This window comes from Anguilla rostrata, chromosome 3 (genome assembly GCF_018555375.3).
Source record: "Anguilla rostrata isolate EN2019 chromosome 3, ASM1855537v3, whole genome shotgun sequence".
In the NCBI taxonomy this organism is placed as follows: Eukaryota; Metazoa; Chordata; class Actinopteri; order Anguilliformes; family Anguillidae; genus Anguilla; species Anguilla rostrata.
In genome coordinates, this window is record NC_057935.1 from 31841981 (window position 1) to 31862109 (window position 20129).

The following is a 20129-nucleotide window of genomic DNA, read 5'->3' on the forward strand; positions in this document are numbered from 1 at the left end:
TATAGTGTTTAGAGTTGACAAAATTGCCATTGTGTAGTCATGTTTTTACCAGGTCAGGTATAGCTATAATGTGAATACCACAGCTCATCACTTCATGCCACTGCAGCTTACCCTCTGATGCACTTCCCCCCTTCACTGACTGACTTTTATGCACCGATGCTACAATCATCATTATTTCTTCCAAGAATCTTATTTCTCTTGTTATTACACAGTATCTAAAACAATTGGATCATGAACTATTTGCAGACATGTTGCTTTTGGAATATGAAAGGGATATGACCAATTCTGAAACTCTTCAGGTGGTATTTATTCAATTTTAAGTCATAGACCACACCTTGCTCTAGGCAGAAGTGATTTTGGAGGCAAAGAAGGCAATCTTAGGGGAGAAAGCGACTTCAATTAATTTTATTTAAAATTGGTTAAGTACAGGCCCAGTGGGAGAATTAAAATGAAAAAGTATTTACCATTGTACTACGAATGAGTTTAGCTTGTTATATTCATCACATTATAGTGGGTAAATAATATAAAATAATATAAAGAATAGAAAGAGAAAATGGAAAGATTTTTACTGAAAATATTCATATAAATCTCCAATGTCTTAAATTTGCAAATGCAGAACTCAGATTTGCTTTGACGGCGAGCATAACGTAAGTCCAGTGTTTTTGTCTCAATAAGACTGTTTCTGCAATACGCATTAATTAATTATTACATTAGTAGGAAGTACAGTACATTACTAAGTACACATGGCTTACATTGCATTTTGTTTTCCTTAGAGTCTGTATAAAGTTGTCCATGCTACTTTCTCCCGTAAACCAGCTGGGGCAAGGGTGGTTATACGTATTTAATATTTAGCTGCCTGATCACCATGTTTTGTGTTTTTCCCCGTTAGAACATTATCTGGTCACGTGTATGTACCCACCTTTCATCATCGCCTGCCTGCTAATGATTGGATTAAAGATACTGAGAAGCTTTGATTAGATCATCTGTCATTTGTTTATAATACACAGTACAGAATTTGGAAAGTGTTATGTGCAGCATTTCACACCACTTAATTGTCCAATTGACTGTTAATGACATTTTTAATATGACCATGCTTCTTGTCTTAGTTTTTTAGTTATCTTGTTTACGTCATTGAAAAAACTATTCTTTGGGGGAAAACACCTTGTTAATGAGAGGCCAGAGGAGAATGGGCAGACTCTTTCAGGCTAACAGAAAGTCCTCAAATGCTCAAAAAGCTGCTGTTCAGTTTGTTACAGCCGTGGTGTGCAGAAGGGCATCTCTGAACGCACCGCACGTTGAATCTTGACGTAGATGCGCTACAGCAGGAGTCCACAATGCCACTCCTGTCAGCTAAGAACCAAAAGATGAGGCTGCAGTTGGCAGGTGATTGGCTCATCCACTTCAAGGTTCAGAGATGCCTTTTGTGCATCATTGTTGTAAATAGCTGTTATTTGAGCATGTGGCTTTTTTTTTAGCTTGAATAAGTCTGTCCATCCTCCCCTGACCTCTCTCATAATTAAGGTGTTCTTGGCCGCAGAACTGCTTGATCAATGGATGGTGTTTTCACCCCATTGTCTGTAGACTCTGTAACCAAGGAGAGAGACTTGTTTCTGTGATGCTGGAACTACAGCATCTAGCACCAACAATGACAATATGGTCAATGTTGCTTAGATAACACTTAGATCACCCTTTCTAATGTTAAATAAACCAGTTTTTAAAAATACAGTAATTAATCGACACAAAATGCAGAAAAATTGTCATGCTGAATGGTTGTATTTTATGTTCACTAAAATTCTCTGTCTAAAATTACATTTTGTCTACTAAAGATCTGAAACCATTCAGTGTGACAAATATGCAGTAATAGAGGAAATAAGGGGACAAATACTTTTTCATGGCACTGTACATAAATCAGTTAAACCCAAAACCAATATGTGGTTGTGTAAACTTAAATTAATAGCAAAAAATTACGTATTTTCAAATGTAAAAAATAACGAAAAATTCTGAGTGTTCGATTTTTTTTAAAGCGCCCATGTTTTTTAAGCAGTCAAGTTTTGACTTGCTGCAAGTCAACCATGTACATCTAACAACACCATGCATTTTTATGGATTTATTCTTTAAAGCCCAGAAAGCCGTAAAACTGGATTAGATGGATATTAAAACCCTGCTGTCAGCCATGTTGTTCATGCTATTCAGATCATTCAATTATTGCCTTGTTCAGAAAAATGAGTGAACTACATGCAAACCATCGATTCAAAAAGGCTGAAAATCAAGCCTGGAATTAATCAGACCACGTTTAAATGTTGAAACTTCTTGTTTGCAATTTAGTTAGACAGTTGAACAAAGCATTCATGTTCCAAATTTACGGTTGATTACACTTTTGCTTCATGAGAATAAGATTTTTTCAGTATTTTCTCAGATGGGACAATGGCTGACAGTGCTAAGTATTCAGTTTTTTATAGCCATGTTTCTCAAGCTAAGAATGCTGTTCAAGTTTTATTTTATTTGGACTGACGTGCCATTCAATGCAAAACATGTTCTTTTATGACCAAAGACCAAGTCTGGAATTAATCATATTAAGAAGTGATGCTTTCACTTAGCATCGCATGCTAGTTTTTATGTACCAAAATATGATTGGCACTCCTTCCACCATCTTTGAAAATGGAAATATTTCCTTTATAATTTAGTTAGACAGTTGAACAGTGGTCTTGTTCCAAATGGCATCTTGATCAGATCTACACTACAAGAAGACATTTAAGTATTTTCAGGGCTCCAGACTAACTTTTTACATTGGTTGCACTGGTGCACCTAACCTTTTCATTTAGGTGCACCAGCACATAATTTAGGTGCACCCAAAATGTTTCCAAAATTTTTAATTTTGGTGCACCCAAAAAAGTCTTAAACTTTTTTGCCTTCGCTACACCATGCCTCCCCCACCGTCGGACACCCACCACCACACCAATTCCACAGGAAACACTGGTGGAGAAGTTGTGGTGACACGCTAAATCTGGTCCATTTTTGGTTTTGCTTTCAATATCCGATGGACAATGGATATTGTCTGGGATTTTCTTTGTCCACTATGATGCTGGTCTAACAATTTTACTGTTGTGCCAGTACAGCTAGCCTACAGTTGTAGCTACTTGATTTTAGAAATTTTTAGAAACTACACACATGGTACTGGAAAACGTAGGCTCGTTAAGCTAGTAGCTCAGCCCAATACTAGATATAGAACTCTACTACACACACACACATACACACTAAAGTGTCATTACATAGACTCAAAAAGTAAATAGTTGGATTTACTAAATAAATGAAATTGGTGGATTTCCTTTATAAAATTATAGACATGTTGCATGCAATTAAGTGTATGTATGTCTTCAACTTAATTAGTTTGTCCTACAATTGTTAATAACATTGCGTGCAGCCACTGTCCAACTATTTATTTATTTATTTTGGTTACACTAGAAAGTAATAAGCTTTTAAAGATCAAATTGGTTACTCTTTTTGCTCTCCTTTTTCAGCAATCTTCGGAATGATCATATTCATATTATGTGATGCTTTAGAGAGAGGAAGTCAAGTACAGCATGATGCACAAGGTTATTGCAACGCTGATGGAAAACAAGTTAAATTGACATGATGCTAGACTAATTCACTCACTAGAGGTAGATTAGAGTCTATTCTATTTTGTGTAATGGAAAATGCTGTAGCGACATAAGTGCGAATGTTGTAGCTCGTAGTTGTTTCTGAGTCTGTTTGACAATGACAAATAGTCTCCTAAACAGCTAGTTAACTGGATAGGTAAGGTAGTGAATTCACTTATTAACCACTTAAACCCCACATAAAATCCAGGGCTTTTTGTAAGAATCCCCCTGTCTTAAATAAACCCCATTATCTACAAAATTATTTACAGTACAGACATGATTCCAAGCTTGAAATAAAGAGCACATACCAAAATGACCAAATCCCCTTATCCTATGGGAGTCTCACTTCGTAAACATGCAGGACATATTTATTCTGGAACAAAGAAATCCAAAAATAATTTTTTATTTTCTTTATTCTTTTTTTTGTGACAAGTCAAGTGCTGAGTATGTCATATGCAACAGCTGTGAAATAATGGGAAATAACCTTAATGTGTGATCGGTGTGGGTCTCTAAATCGGAGAAAATTATTTGTTCAGGTGGGTGGGAGCAGCGCACACTTTTGTTTGAGTTATTTGAGTTTGATTTATTTATTTGAGTTTGTCAAACACTTTAAACATCAGCACTTTTTAAGTTTATAATTTTTTAAACAATTGAGGTTATTGCGATTTCTTGTTTGTGCTGTGATTTAAATAAAGAAAAAACATTTATCTGCACTAGTGTTGCACGGTATAGCCTACCAAAACTTCGGTACTTAAAAAAAAACAAACAAAAAAAAAAACGGTTTGGTATTAGAATTTTCCGACGTTCGGTAGCCTACTTTTAGGTCAAATGTAAAAGCCAGGGAAATGTGTCTCCCGCATTACTGATTGAGAGGATGAAAGGTGTAATTTGTCTGAATCTTCGCTAGCTGGTAGTAGCAACTAAGGTAGCCAAGTCAGGTGACGTGCGCTTGTGCATTCATGTCGTTGATACAGCGCAAGCTTCGACTCAGTTCACTTCAGTAGCGACTAGCAAGAGAGAGAGAGAAAAATAATGCCTCAGGCTCAACATGTTCTGATTTGGAAAGATTTTATTTCTGTTATGTAAGAATTTATTTCTGTTATTTAATATGGTGTTGTTCTAACACTATACTATAGGTGTTCCAATTTGGAAATATTTTATTATAGGTGGATGCTGTATTGTTATTAGAATTAGCTGTTTTTAGATCTATTTTAAAGTGAAAGACCTGTTTAAAGATTCTTTAGTGTACAATTGTTTCATTATTTAAATATATTTAACATAATGTATATATATGTATATATATATATTTGCATTGTTTAGTGTTCTAACACTATATGCCTATGCTTATTACTATGTTGAACAGGCTTCAACTTAAAGGTTCTTAATAAACAAGGTTGTTAATAAACCGTGAATTTGAAAATGAGGTCAACCCTTGTGGACATTACATTTCTGATCTATGAAGGTAATTTCAGTATCGTTAGGTACCGAGTATCGAATCAGTATCGTTTAAGTTTCAAGTATCGTTTCAATATCGAGTATCGTGATACTAAACCTGGTATCGGTATCGAAGTCAAAATTTTGGTATCGTGACAACACTAATCTGCACCTTTATTCCTGTTTACACTCATTTACATAATGTGTTAAGAAATTACCGATGTGTATGGGAAAACAAAGTAATGCTTAAAATGTATTATTGCGGCAGTGAAAAAGTTTGGGTGCACCTATACTATGTGCTGGTGCACCTAAATGAAAAATGTAGGTGCACCAGTCCAACCAATGTAAAAAGTTAGTTGGAGCCCTGGCCCTTTTCACTACTGCAGTTTATTTTGCCGATAAACAAACCAAGCTCCAGTAAAGTGTGCGCTAAGCTTCCACTCATGCGCTATGCAAAAACGCAGAGTGAAAGTAAGTTGGTACGCAGTAGAATAGATAAGATGTAGTTTCAGCTTTCAGAAGGAAGCCACAAGCTACATTCGAAAACTATGTAATTGAGTTTTAAGAACACAACACTGTATGAGTATGTAACTTGCCCGACCGATGCCAGATTTTTGGGTCCGATGCCGATCCCGATTTTGGAGAGTCCTAGCCCACCGATTACCAATGTTTTGACCGATATTTTGTCAAAAAGTGCAACATTTTCAAATCAGTTTGAAAAACTTATATTTTATTAAAGTTTCTATATTTAAGAACATTTAACTTATAAGCAAACAAATAAAAATAAACACACAAAAAACTTTTTAGATAAAAAAAGTAAAAGATGATATTAAATTAAATATATATATTAACACCATCTAAGTGTGTGAAATCACAATAACTCCACACCTTGCTTTTACTCCTTTCTTTTCCAGACATCTATAAAAAAATTAATTTAAAAAAATCAGTTTTCCAGTTTCAAACATGTATTTTTATGAATATTATTATTGTTGTTGTTATTAATTTGTTATTATTATTTCTTAGTATCTATTCTCAGTACATTAATTATATTTTCTTATTTTATTCCTACTACATGATCTCAAAGAGTAAGACTATCTAGCGAGCTTCCCTGTCCATAAGAATTAGGCGGTGAAAATAACTACAATGCGCTCTGACGCGTGACTAGATTACACACCCGCTCGCAATAACGCATTAGCTATTGACACAGCCTCATTATTTCTTATTATATATTCTCAGTAAGTTAAATGAATCATTTTCTTATTTTATTTCTACTACATGATCTCAAAGAGTAAGACATTATGTAGCGGAGCTAAAGAGTGAATTAAGTGTAACGTTAGAATAAATTAAATTGACTGGATGAAATACGTGAAAAAAAACTACAATGCGCTTTCGTGCAGGTTACCCGCGCTAACTGTTGGTTGATTCATTTCTCCAACAGCAATCCTTCTCTCATGTTATCACAACAAAGCGAGATAACATGGCTTAAAATGATCCATGTTAGAAGTGTTTTATCTGCGTTTTTACTGTCTGGTTAGCTTGCTACGATGACGCGTGACTAGATGACACACTCGCTTGCAATCACGCGTTGGCTATTTACACAGCATCATATAGTAGCTAATATCATTATTTCAGATAAAAAAACAAATGTGTGATGCATTCAATCACCATTTTATTTTGGCTGGTTATTTATTTGAGAATACAGCGTCCTCTGGAAATGTAGATCCTACGCTGCTTATGTGCTCACTGCCACTTCATAAAGGCTTGCTTGCTAAAGTGAACCAAATATGTTAGCTAGCTCGCTCGCTTGATAATGAGGATTGATAAACATAGTGGTCGTATAAACGCATTTAGTTAAAAAACTAAGTTAAAAACACTAAATATACATACCTTTATTGGGGCAATCGAATCTGTGCAGACAAGTCTTGCAGTGGAGAATATTGGATGAGGCACGAGTGACAAACGTCTTCGAAAAGTAGCGCGTCAGCTGCTGCAGTTAACACTTGTATTAGAGCTCTCTCTACTGGATAATTCTAGTAAATAGCAATTACAATGTTCGAGTACAGATAAATAATTTTTTTGTTTATTATACTTATTAAAAAATCGGGGCACAACATAACTGCCGATCCCGATGTCGTCAAAAAAGTCAAATAATGGCCGATATATCGGTCGGGCTCTAGTAACTTACACAGGATTTCTTAGATGAGGCAAAAGTCACAATGGGTAAATCTTAGAGAGGGTAGTAGTAGCTTGCTTTTTAGGTAATTTACTTGGCACTGGAATGTCTAATTGACATCATTTTTGTAAGGTAAGGAGTTGCTTTTTTAGAAAAACCTCAGTTTTTGTGTATGGTATTTACATACATTGAAATGCCTGTTTTCAAATGCTTGTGAAAAGGCTTTCAATTAAATGGAAATAGATTTTTGCTGGCCTGTATTTAAAGAACAGATTGATTGCTTTGGGATCAGAGGGGGATTTTAGCAATATCAAGACCATCACTATAGTACTAGCAGTTGTTTGATTTGTTGCAGAGTTATTGGATTATAAAATACCATAATCATCAGCCTGTGATGTTAATTTCTGCCCTCCTGTTGGGAAGGGGACTGTCTTATTGTTTATGCATCAAACTGTGAAGAGTCTACACTTACAGCAGTGCAGCTTGAATCAGTGACTGAAGAAAGCAATAATTTCAGAGAATGCTATTTTTAGACACAGGCATGTAATTGGGGCTGTAAGAAATTAATATACAGTTGAGGCCAAAAGTTTACATACACCTAGGCTAAAGATATTCAACTCAATTTCACAACTCTGCAATTTTCATGTTGCCTTACATTTCGTTTGGCAAGTCAATTAGGGCATCTACTTTGTTCACATCCGAGGTAATTTTTAAAACAATTGATTACAATTTATTCCAGCTTTAATTCACTATATCATATATCATTATGCCAGTAGCCATACCACTACGCACTCTGCTCCTACCGACTGGCTGAAGCTAAGCAGGTGTGGGCTTGGTTAGTACTTGGATGGGAGACCACCAGGGAATACTGAGTTGCTGCTGGAAGTGGTGTTGGTGGGCCAGAAGGGGGCAATCTTCCCTCTGGTCAAATAAACCCCAATGCCCCAGTGCAGTGACTGTCTTTCAGATGAGACGTTAAACCAAGGGCCTTACTCACTGTGGTCATTAAAGATTCCATGACACTATTCGCAAGGAGTAGGGGGTTCCCCGGTGTCCTGGCTAAAATCCCAGATCTGGCTCTCACAAAAACTTGCCACCTAATCATCCCCTGATTTAACTGGCTAAAGAATGTTCTCTCCCTTCAGTGGAGCTACTCAGTGGCCAACAATAGAGGATTGTGGTTGTACTGGGCAGCTCCCAGGTGTGAATGTGTATGAGTGTGAAGCAGGGCGTTCCTGCAAAAGAGCATCTGTGCTCAGTGAACCTACCCTAGGTAAATAAGGGTTAAATAAAATAAAATATCATTCCAGTGGGTCAAAAGTTTACATACACGTTGGTAGTATTTGGTGGCATTGCCTTTTAATTGCTTAACTTGAATCGCTTGGGGTAGCCTTGCACAAGCTTCTCACAATACTTTGCCGGAATTTTTGCCCATTCCTCCTGACAGAACTGGTGTAACTCGATCAGGTTTGTGGGCCTCCTTGCTCGAACATGTTTTTTCAGTTCAGCCCACTATTTTTCTATATGATTCTGATCAGGGCTTTGTGATGGCCACTTCAATACTTTCACTTTGTTGCCTTTAAGCCATTTTATTACAACTTTGGAGGTATGTTTAGCATCATTGTCCTGCTGGAAGACCCAGTTGCAACTAAGTTTTAACTTTCTAACTGATTCATGATTCAAAACCGTTGATTTGTAGTGATATATGATTTTGTTATGATTTACAAAATTTTGGATAGATTTGGGGAGACTAAGGGACACCAGGGTACACTGCTTATTTTTTTGCTTCATAGATCTTTTCTGCATATCACCTGCTGATTTTGTACACTTATGGTCAAGGAGTGTATGATCCATGACATGTATAGCTTTACATTATGTGGCCCTCAGTATACATTTTTTTTTTTTTTTTTTTAAAGAACAATGTTTTTGCAGTTTCGCCAAGATTATTACATTTGTGGCTTATTAATTCTAACTGAATTATGAAAATAAACAAATTGTAATTGGTACATGTGTGTTGCTGCATTTAAGCCATTTTCCAAGTCTTTGTGATGCTCACATCTTCAGTTATAAAGCCTTAAATACAGTGCTGTTAAAAAGTATTTGCCCCCTTTCTGATTTCCTCTATTATTATATATTTGTCACACTGATTTCCGATCTTTAGCCAAAATGTTTTGTTGTACAAAGGGACACTAAGTAAACACAAAACACGTTTTTTTAAATTCATTTCATTTTTGTCATTTATTTATTCTCCCGACCTGTTGATCCCATATGAGGGATGAGGGCTTTGTGTTAGTGTTTGCTTGTTGCTTTATTAACCACTTTATTAATATTTTGTCTCTCCATAGTCTGAGGATCTGTTCTCACTCATTGAAACACACGAAGGGAAGGGCCTAAAGCTGTATGTGTACAACACAGATACAGACAACTGTCGAGAGGTGGTCATCACACCCAACAGTGCATGGGGTGGAGAAGGCAGGTGAGGCATGCTCTCTGGTCCCCCTTATCAGCAGATGTGGATGGAAGAGCTTTGGCTGAAATTTCATGTGTTCTCTCTTTTCTACAGTCTGGGTTGTGGGATTGGCTATGGGTACCTCCACAGGATACCAACCCGACCATTTGAGGAAGGGAAAAAGATTTATTTCCCTGGACAAATTTCCAGTGAGCCCTCTAGTCCACTAAAGGATGGCTTCACGGAGGTGAGCTTCATTCAGAATTGCTTTTTAATCCCGATTTTTCATTACTCCAACATCTGGAATGTCCAGCTCCAGCTGTAGTCTCCTTTGTCAATTAGCATGCCAGTCAGCAACTACTCATCCTGCACTTGAGTGCACAGCTTGGCAATACCTCCATTGACCAGACGAGAGGCTATTGACCAAACTGGTCAATATTTTTTATGTTTTCATATGTTTTTGGAGATGTGAGATATTTAGGCACTGTTATCTTGCTGAATTTTTAGAATTAAAGCACAGTTTAAATTGTTTTGCAATTGTGGGTGGAATGAAAACCAACATACACAGGGTGCCCCAAGACCGAGTTTGGGAACCACTGGCATAGAGGACAGTTGCGCAACCCTACAGAGTACTGGTGCAGGACTCCATGACTCCTAACGAAGCAAGGTGTACATTATAATTATTAATTTCTTGGTTAAATGCAACTGACCTTTACTATTCAGCAATATGTGCTTATGTCTCAGGTGCAGCTCTCGGCTGTCAATCCCCCATCTGCTGTGCCTTCTGCTCCCACTGAGCTTGAGGAGGGGCTGTCTGGTCTGTCAATCAGCTCAACCTCACCCACCATTCCCAGTGTTCTACACACAGGTAATGCCTGACCTTCCTGCTTCTTAAATGGGTTGTTCCAGATTGTCCCCTCGCTTTTGGAACAGTAGATGCGAAGTGCATGTTGACGTGATGTCGGTGAAGGACTTCGGGAATTCTGAAGGATGTCTTTGTGTGTCCCCTGTACAAGGTGTCCCCACTGTTCCTCTGCTGCCAAAATCAATGAGCCCCTCTATGAGTGCTGTGCCCCCTATCAACCCTGCTGCCACGTTGCCAGGTCAAGTCAGAGCAATCCTTTCCATCTTTCATGCTAGGGAATAGCACATTAATTATTTCAGTAGCTTATTAAAGTCATTGACTATTGATTGATTAACATTTCTTACGTTATTTTTTAATACAGGTCTGATGCCCTTACCAGGAAGTCTGCCCCCCCTTCCCAACTTGCCAAATTTGAACATCCCCTTACCAGACTTAAGTGCGGTGTCATTAGCAGGCATTGGAGGTCTGCCACCACCTACATCAGGTACAGCAACAGTTAAAGCAATGTCAAAATTGACGCTGGAGTAGGTAGGCACTTAAACAGAAGGTCATTGATAACTCATGGATTTTCAACACAAACCTTTCAGTTTTAATGTAGTTGTTTAAGACGTCCCTACAGAAGAGTCAAAGTAGTTTTTCTCAAAGCAAATGTTGAATTTATTTTAGTTGCAAACCCAAAACATTATCAGGTGATTAGGGGTAGTTGGACTTACTCCAAAATCCATAAAAATGTATATGTAGTCTTTTATACTGTACGTTTATATCAGTAGTTTATATCATGCCATTTCAAGGGCTGTTGAATGGCGTCAAATTCAATACTCACAAATCAAAGTGGAAATTGACTTCCAAAAGGATCTGAATATTATGCAAGGATATGGAATGGTTTTGAGTGTATATTTAGGCTGTTTGCTCTGCTCTTCACCTACAGGTTTCCCTCCGTTTGCTCCTCTACCTCCTCTGAACCTTCCTGGTATATCTCCACTGCCCCTGTCTGCCGTGCTCCCCTCCCAGCTTTCAATGGCACCTGGAGTGACCTGCCCCCCATCCGTCATCCCTGCCTCTGTCCCAGTCGTTGCTGAGCAAACTCCCGCGCTCATCCTGGATGCCTCAGCCTCTCCCAACACCCCTGTTGCCAGCCATGTGCTCACAGAGGCTCTCACTGAGGCGGCGGTTGCCATTGAAACTCCTTGCCCGGAGTCAACAGACACACAGGTGTCCTCCGCGGCCTCATAACAGTGAGTGGCTCCTTCTGCGGGCCCGGCTCCCTCCGCTGTATTTATTTAACCACAGGAAAATGTTTCCACAATCCTTCGCACAGAATACAGCACATCAAACCTGGGGGGTGGGGATGAGGAGAGGGTCAAACCAATGTGCTGATCCCCTGGGGATTAAAGCAGTTGAGAACTGAAAAATAACAAAGCGGGAGTGCAAAGATTATGTGCTGAAGTATGTCAAGGGATCACTTGTAGTCTATTCCTGTTAAGCCTCAGTAGCTTTTTGTAAATCATCTTTTATTTTATTTTGATCTGACTCTGTCTTTGACCCCAAATCTAGTCTCATTCCACAATATGAAATTGGTTTAAATTATGCCATGGTAAGTTCTTTTAATGCTTGATTTTTGCTCCAGTTGTCTCTCTTCTGTATTTCAGCACAGATCTCTATTGAACAAGGTGCGATTATATTCGTGTGTCTACATGTATTGTGTGTTCAAGTAAGCTCTTACCCTTTGCTTACTGTTGCTGTGTTGTACAAAGCCATTTGCTGTGCAAAGATGTGGAGTTTGGAATATGCGGTTGGAAACCAGACGGTGGTGCTCCAGCCCACCCAGTAAAAAATTATCCTGTTGTCTTATTAAAGCAATAAAACAGATGGCATTTTACTTTTCTGGTGCAATGTTTGCATTTCAAGTCTTTTGTTTCTTCTCCAAGGAACTTTGTGTATAACCACGAAAAACTGAAATGTCATTGTGATCATGCAATGTCTTTAGGTCCAGCAGGGGGAGCCAAAGTTATAATTTAAAGAGATTGTTCACATTTTATTGGTTATGCTGTTATGTTTAACTGTCAGGAATGGCAAAAATGTTCTGGGTCAAGATAACATGGCGCATGTTAAATTTTGTATTAGTACTCAAAAACAACATTTTCTCCCTAAACATTATCTTTACCTCAGTTACTAACAGTATAATGGTGTATTTCATCCCACACAGATCATGGTCCCCTTATGATTATTCACGTTTTTCATTTGAAAAATTCTGTAAATTGGCAAAAAACCAAGAAATAAAATAAAACAAATGTATTTGATTTTTAAAATATTGTTTACAGATCTTTTTGTTTTTTGTTATGAGGTGTGTTGATGAATACAGACGAAAAACCTTTTTACGCATTCTATTAAAATCTTTGTCTACTAAACATTTTTACTGAAAACAAATTGAATCTGTATAAGAAACCTTAACAAGAATGTGTGTGTGGGTGTGTGTCTGTGTGTCTCTTTACAGCATGAGATAAAGGATGTCACTGCAAATTAATGTTTCGCTGCTTTCTGAATTGAATCAGGAAAAACCGACTCAGAAGCAGACTTTATATGTGCTGCTGCCACCCTAGTGGGCAGTGACAACATATTTGCAGCTGATAGTGTTGTTGTCTGATGTATATTTTGGGATGAGGACCATTTTATGACATCTGACAACTCGTCATGAGCACAATTGATTGTTCTCATTTTCAGACACTGTCCCGATCAAATATTTGTTCCAGAGCCTCCTCTGCTATCATCCTTCTGCTTACACATTTTCTCAACCTCTGATAGTGGGCATATGTTGTTACATATTGTAATAATTGGTAAGACCCCAATGCAGAGACCCAATTATATTGCTTTCCCCCGCGGGTGGGATGAAGTTCCTGCTGGAAATAAGCTTCCCCATCATAGGCATAATATTTGCATTTTCTCACACTCTCACTGACGTAAAATTTACCCAAACAGTGTCAATGTAACAAATGTGAGAGGAGGAGGTTGCAAACCCATATTAGTCATTTTGCCTTTCTTGTTCTTAAGGATAGCATAAAATGTTTCATTCTGAAAAAATGCTTTGCATGTGTGTGTTTGTTTTATTTATTTTTAGGTGAAATAACACCAAGTAACTCAAAGAAACTTTTATTGCCACATTATACCTTCATAGATTGTATGTGTGTTTATAACCTAGTTATTTTTTCAAAAATGCATTTCCGTTGGTTGAATTTGGATAATGGGCAAGGGTAGCCTACGCTGGAAATTTTAAACAACCCATGCGCTGCCTCTATCAGACAAGCCTAAATGCGCATACATGTCTTTGCATGGGGGGATGTAAAACTCCTTAATAAGCTACTTCCCAGTTTATTTGTACCCATGCTATCTTTTTAAAGTTAGTGGCATTTTACTGTATTTCCTTTTTTTCTATTGTCAGAGTGTTCAAAAGCCGTATGTATAGTTCCATCTTTTACGTTTTGTAAGGTTAGACACTGATAAAATAGAATTCAGCTATGCATATTCACATTCACAAATCGGTACAATTGGACTGGGGCCATCAGCAGTGACTTGATGCGTTCTCATCAAAATACATTCCTCTAATTAGAAAAAAGAGGTTCTCGCATATCCAGTGCTATTCAATGATTTCTGCTATTCACCCAGGAGACCATGACAAAGAGTGTGGTAGTTTCTACCTCTGTGCAAGCATCAAGCTGCTGTAAGGTTAGCCAGCCATGGCATTTTGAGGTAGTGGTAAATCAAACTCAGAATAGTCATTCAAAATCAGTACTCCAGGATAAGCATTCTATTTCGCACCACTATGCAGTTGCTCATGAGCCTCTGTTCATGACTGATGCCAGCAATGCTGTCCAGCCCTGGCTGTGCTCTATACTCTTTCTCTGCTATCGGCTTAGGTCCTCTTGATCATTCTGGCGCTCTGCTGTACACAGATTTAGTATTTGAGAGATGAATAGTACTTTGTTAGGCATGGTAGTGCATGCATTCACCGCCAAACCGAAAATATATATTTACAAATCCATTTTTTTAATAGATCTTCTGTAGTTCTACATATCCATCCTTACATTTTATGAACTTCTGGTAAAGAAGTTTTTGATCCAGGACATGTAGTGTATATGTGCAATCTCTCAGTGTTTCATTACAAACGAAAAGTGCAAATTCATTTTTTATTTTTTGCCTAGACAATTGCATTTGTGGCACTTTATTTCTTTCAAAATTATTAATATAAATGAATAATTTTGAAAGAAATAATCTAAGTTAGTATTGTAAATGGTACAAATGTACAAAAGTCTCTGTGGTTCACATATGGAGTTATAAAGCTTTAAATAGGGTACCCCTAAATGGAAAAAGATTTGGCATGTGCTCTAAGTGGTTAAGATAGAAATTTTCTGTTTTGGAGAATTAAGTGACGGCTGTTTGTATCTATATTTATTAATACATAGTTACAGTAATATGCAGAGTTAAATAGGCAGGTGTAATATTACCAACTCAATAACCATTTGAACAAAGTCATGTTGAAATACACATGGCATACAATCAATCAGTATCTCACTCCTGGAGGCTGTTCATTTTGTTGTATTTTATATACATGCTTCATACACAAGACAATAGATTAAATATGTCTAAAAAAAAGACAATCTAAAGATGTACACACGACCCCAACGGACACCGACATTAACTTGGAGACGTAAAATATAAAAATTAAATAAGTAAATAAAAAAATGAATGTAAAAAAGATTCACTGAAGTTGATCTCAAGCAGTGTATCCCAACAGTTTCTTCCCTAACCCATCTAAAAATGTTGAATACCAGTTATGCAAAAACAGTTGTTTTGCTAATGTTTGGAGAGAACACCAGCCCTACCTGAAAGATTGAAATCAATTATAAACTGAAAACATTCTCCCTTCTTTGTTGTATATTTTCCTGTATATTTGATTTGCATAAGCTTGGATAAATTAAATAGAGCATCAAAAAGATTCCCTGGGTGGAATACATCTTCAGCAGTTGCTCTTATTCAAATTTCCCCATGTTGTATTTTTTGAAAGACTCCTGCTCCTGCTGGATACCAGCATTACAGCATTAATTTATGCATCAGTAATAACTTAATTTGATAAAGATTCTGAAAACATATATTGCAAAACTATTTTCTTGAAATAAAGGAAACAACTCAAGGAACTTGAGTTGCAAAACTTGCTATGGACCTCTTTTTAGATGAGTCAAATAAAAAGCTGAAAAAATGTCAACGTTTGTATTTATAAATTATAGTGTTGTTTTATACACTAAGTGAAAATTTATTGAGACATATGGCAGAAACAATGAGAAAAATGTGCATGACAAAACACAAAATGGAAATGGAATAAAACGTAGTTGAAGAAATACAAAGTGCAATATATTTTCTAAATAATTTTTTTCTCCTTTTACACAGACCCCACTGTCATTCTCCTCTTATCAATTCCACAAACAACACAAAGCTTTTGTGGTTTGCTTGGACCACACACACAGTTGTCATATACTTGCTCTGATCCGTGTATTCAAAGTCTCACTTTCAGCGAAAACTTGAAAATATGTCAGCGGCATTATCTCTGCAGAGTTTAAGCCTATTTTTTCTTTAACTACAGTGTCCACAATGATTCATCCTCACACTTGAAGGCTCTATCAGGTTCATCAAATGAAGTGCAAAAAGTATTGATAGAGCTTGATTAGGAAGCTTGTCAAAAGTACTCAGTATTCAGTTGACGAGTCGACGGCGACACATTTGTACCTGGGTAAAAGCAATTGTTGTTTATTGTCTCAGGGTTGACAAGAAATATAGGCACGAACTGGCTGTATTTCTTGGATTTTTAAATTTTATTTTAAGAACTCTATTAGTTTAAGCCAAAATATCCACTTTCAGTGCATTCGCATTGCATAGTAGGTTTATTTTGTGTATGCAAAAAGTTCCCGAATGCATATTACGTTGGTTAGAAAACTGGCAAGTAAAATAAGTATATAGTGTGTTCCAACTGCATAGTATGTTCAGTTGAAGTACACTAAAAGCACCCAGATGTTTACTAGCTGAGCAAAAAATTCCGATTATGCAATCAAGCTTACTCAATGGCCAGCAGACTCCCCAAAATAAATTGCGACTGCTCATCTGTCTCTGCAGCCAATCATATGGTATGATTGCAAGGGATTATTTCTGATGAGTTTTCAAAGGGATATTTAATAATTTCTTATTTACAGCAAGATTTCCGTCGTATAACTAATTTAAAGTTAGGTAGATAGCACGAAAGCCATGGATTTGCAAACGGTTTGCTCTGAGGTCAGACTGATAGATTTACCCATTGGGGTTGCTCCGTCAACGTGGTTGGAAGACAATTAGTTATTCCAAGTTAGAGGTGGGAATTGGACAAATTATTATTATTTAAAGAAACTTGCAAGCTACCGCTTGAATTCTGGCCAAATAAAAACTCCAGCAAATGGTGTTGTTGTCTTTTAGGGCTTTCCCAGCTAGCTCACGACTGCATATGCCTGCATAGCGAAAGCTGTTTACCTAGTTTAAAACATTTTTCATGTCTAGCAGGGTTACACGCTGTACAGTATTTGTGACAGAGTATTAAAATCATTTTAAAAATTTTAAATCCTGTTTAATATTGTAGCTATCCTCCTTTTTCTTGGGTCGGTTTTAACATCTATGGCTGGGAGGGATGCTGTAAATATATTCCTTTAGATATTTAGATCCAGAACTACGGTAGTTGGCTATAAGTTATGCATGCGTATGCCTACTCTTGCTGTACACCCCATACTCATAAAGTAGGCTATTCGAGATACTTGTTCTGAGTTAAATATTGACTGGAAAGTTCAAATTAGCCTTTTATATATTGGAAATATCTAACACAACAGAATCTCTGTTGTGAATCTTGTAAATCTTATGAGGCGAATTCTAGTTGCGTTTAAATGTGTTTTAAAAAGGCTACTGATGACCCCAGGACCGTGGCAAGGTTAAGTAACCAAAACATGTACATACTAGCTGTTTTCGTATGATGTACGTAGTACATACTAAAGTAAGATGTATTATATAGTAACTTAGGTTGCGGTTTTGGACATTTATACTCATCAGCCAATAATTACATTGGATACACAAAATGCACACATTTAGAACAGCAAAACTTTGCAACCCTGATAGCAACACAGCTCACTTAGAAGCCGTTCCAACTTTTTTGAATGTCTCAAAACCCCTCCTCTAGGATACAAAAGAATCTCTTGGAGGTGAGAGCTGAAATCATTCTGGACAGATTCTCTTTCAGGCAATCTCAGCAAATCCTCACTACGCAACATTATGGGCACTGTTGGCACGGAGGGCTTCTGATGCAGCAGACAGGAAAAAAAAGGTTGTATCTGGTGCAGTTGTAGAAGCAAAATGGGAGGAGTTTGGAGAGGCCTTAAAGAATGATTTTCAGTTGGCCCCCAAGCAGTTTTCGAAAACAATTCAGTACCTCTGGAAGAAACGGGACATCACCCAGGCATTTCGTAACAAAGACGATGAAACTCTGACATCGACTGGACTGCAGGAAGGTAGAAAGACCAATTTGAGGAACTCCTAAATCTGACAGTCATGCCCTCCTTTCAGGAGGCAGAGCTGATTCAGTCTGGGGGATCAGATGTCATCTCTGAGGCAGATGTTACTGGGGTTACCTAAAATAGTCTTTGTATTCAACCGAGTTAGACTTTAATCTCGAATTTAAAGCCATGGAGGAAAAACCAGGAGGTGATTCAGGAATCAAAGGCCCGACAGAACCAAATTATACTGTATTATATTATACAATGTATGTACGATGTATGTGGTTTTCATTCCAACCTCAATACAATCCCAGAATTTTAACAAGCTGTTAATTTTTTAAAATTACGTGCTCGTCATGTTTTAAAGCCCCTGTCTTATTCAAAAAAGGGTCCATTGTGGGTGCACACACCTGATTCTAATAATGAATCACTAGGGTCTTTGGGTGTTTATCAATACCAAGTACTTCGGACTTGTGTTCTTGTGATGTCCGATCAGGTAGACCGCACTCGAAAGTTCACAAGTACAAAGAGAATTCTGTTATGTATTTAAGATAACATGCGTGCTTGTGATGTGTGGTGACGCTCCTTGACAGTCACCGTCCTCAGTGTATCCTAGTTTCTTTCAAAGGATGCTTTATATTGGTTAGAGGGTATAGTTCTATTTCAAGTGTAGCGTTAATTGTAGGCTACTTTAAACGTGAAAGTCTTAAGACGTAAAGTGAACGTCTCTTTCATCTGCCGTTATCTTGTCGGTTCCTTAATTCACAATTGCATTCTAAACCGACAAAAATCTACCTAGCGCTAACAGCAACAAGGGGAGAGTTGATTAACTCGATGCAGCTAAGCTAGCTCCAACAAGTTAGCCGGGCAATTATGAAAATTTAAAATTGCTCTCTGTACCAGCGAACAACATCAAGTCAGCGTTTGCTAAAGCACACAACTCCATTTACGCACCCCACACTACAACAGATGCTAGTACTGGCTACGAGCCGATTACTTATTCACAGAAGCTATATTTAAAATGAGATAAAATACAGTTATATGAACACATTATTCGCCCCATTTTCATTCTTAGAAGAATTTAGTCGCATTTATTGGTTAAATGAAATCTTAAGTTTAATTTGGCTCGGCTAACACAATACTATACTCTGGCTACGAGTTGGTCTCTAACATAACGGATTAAACTCAACGAGTTGCCTGAGCCAAATTCAATGTTTTTAGTTATATGTTGAATGGTTTAAATGTGCTGAAAATCCAGCTAATATAACATATTTCTCAGCACATTTCATTCTTAGAAGGCTTTTTGTAACATTTATTAGTAAAATGAGAAAAAAAAGAATGCGATAAAAACTCAAATGCGGTAATGTTACACTACCAGACATTCCTTGCATAATCCATAACTGTTCTGGATTACATTGAATTACATGAATAAAAATGAATTGTTAAAAAAAAACTTTTAAAGGCACAATTAAATCCACATAAAATAAATTAAGGAATTTACATTTAATTGGTAAATAAGTTTGCTGCAATGGCACTACTGACCATAAAGCCATTGCCATCGTGTTCTGGGAGGTTTTGACACTCATTTGCCTCATATTCAAGGCTCTCTTGCTGGCCCTCGAGGTCTGGGAGACCACTGCTCTTTGCTACAGAGAGCACCATAATTCATTGGACAGTGACACATTTTTTGTTATTTTGGTTCTGTTCTCTAGCGAGTTTGAAAGGATGCAATGACAATGAGGTTGAAGTGCCGACTGTCAGCTTTGATTTGATTTGATTTGACTGTATTTTCATCCATATCGGATAAACCGTTTAGAAATGACAGCACCTTTTGTACATGGTCCCCCCATTTTAAGGTACTGCAAAGATTTGTTGAATTGGCTTCTCAGATGTGTTTCATTAGGCAGGTATATTCATTTGTGTCGTTAGTGAATGCAGGAGAGCTGTTGATGTCTAGTCTTGATTCTAGGCAATTGCCTTTGGAGATTGTTGTTGGAGTGTGACAACATGAGGAAGA

General features: G+C 37.3%; 1 protein-coding gene across 5 annotated transcripts in view; it reads left to right on the forward strand.

Annotated features, from left to right (window-relative positions):
- The window catches only part of gorasp2 (golgi reassembly stacking protein 2), a 45987-nt gene extending 33119 nt beyond the window's left edge, over nt 1–12868 (forward strand). For 4 of the 5 annotated variants that reach the window (XM_064327158.1, XM_064327159.1, XM_064327153.1 and 1 more), the window contains 6 exons: nt 9591–9721; nt 9809–9941; nt 10439–10562; nt 10711–10797; nt 10921–11043; nt 11482–12868. In XM_064327158.1, coding sequence (XP_064183228.1) covers nt 9591–9721; nt 9809–9941; nt 10439–10562; nt 10711–10797; nt 10921–11043; nt 11482–11792 — 909 coding nt within the window. In that variant the 3' untranslated portion in view covers nt 11793–12868. The remainder of the gene's footprint in view (nt 1–9590; nt 9722–9808; nt 9942–10438; nt 10563–10710; nt 10798–10920; nt 11044–11481) is intronic. The other variant, XM_064327156.1, reaches the window with a different exon arrangement.
- Nucleotides 12869–20129: the final 7261 nt, after the last annotated feature.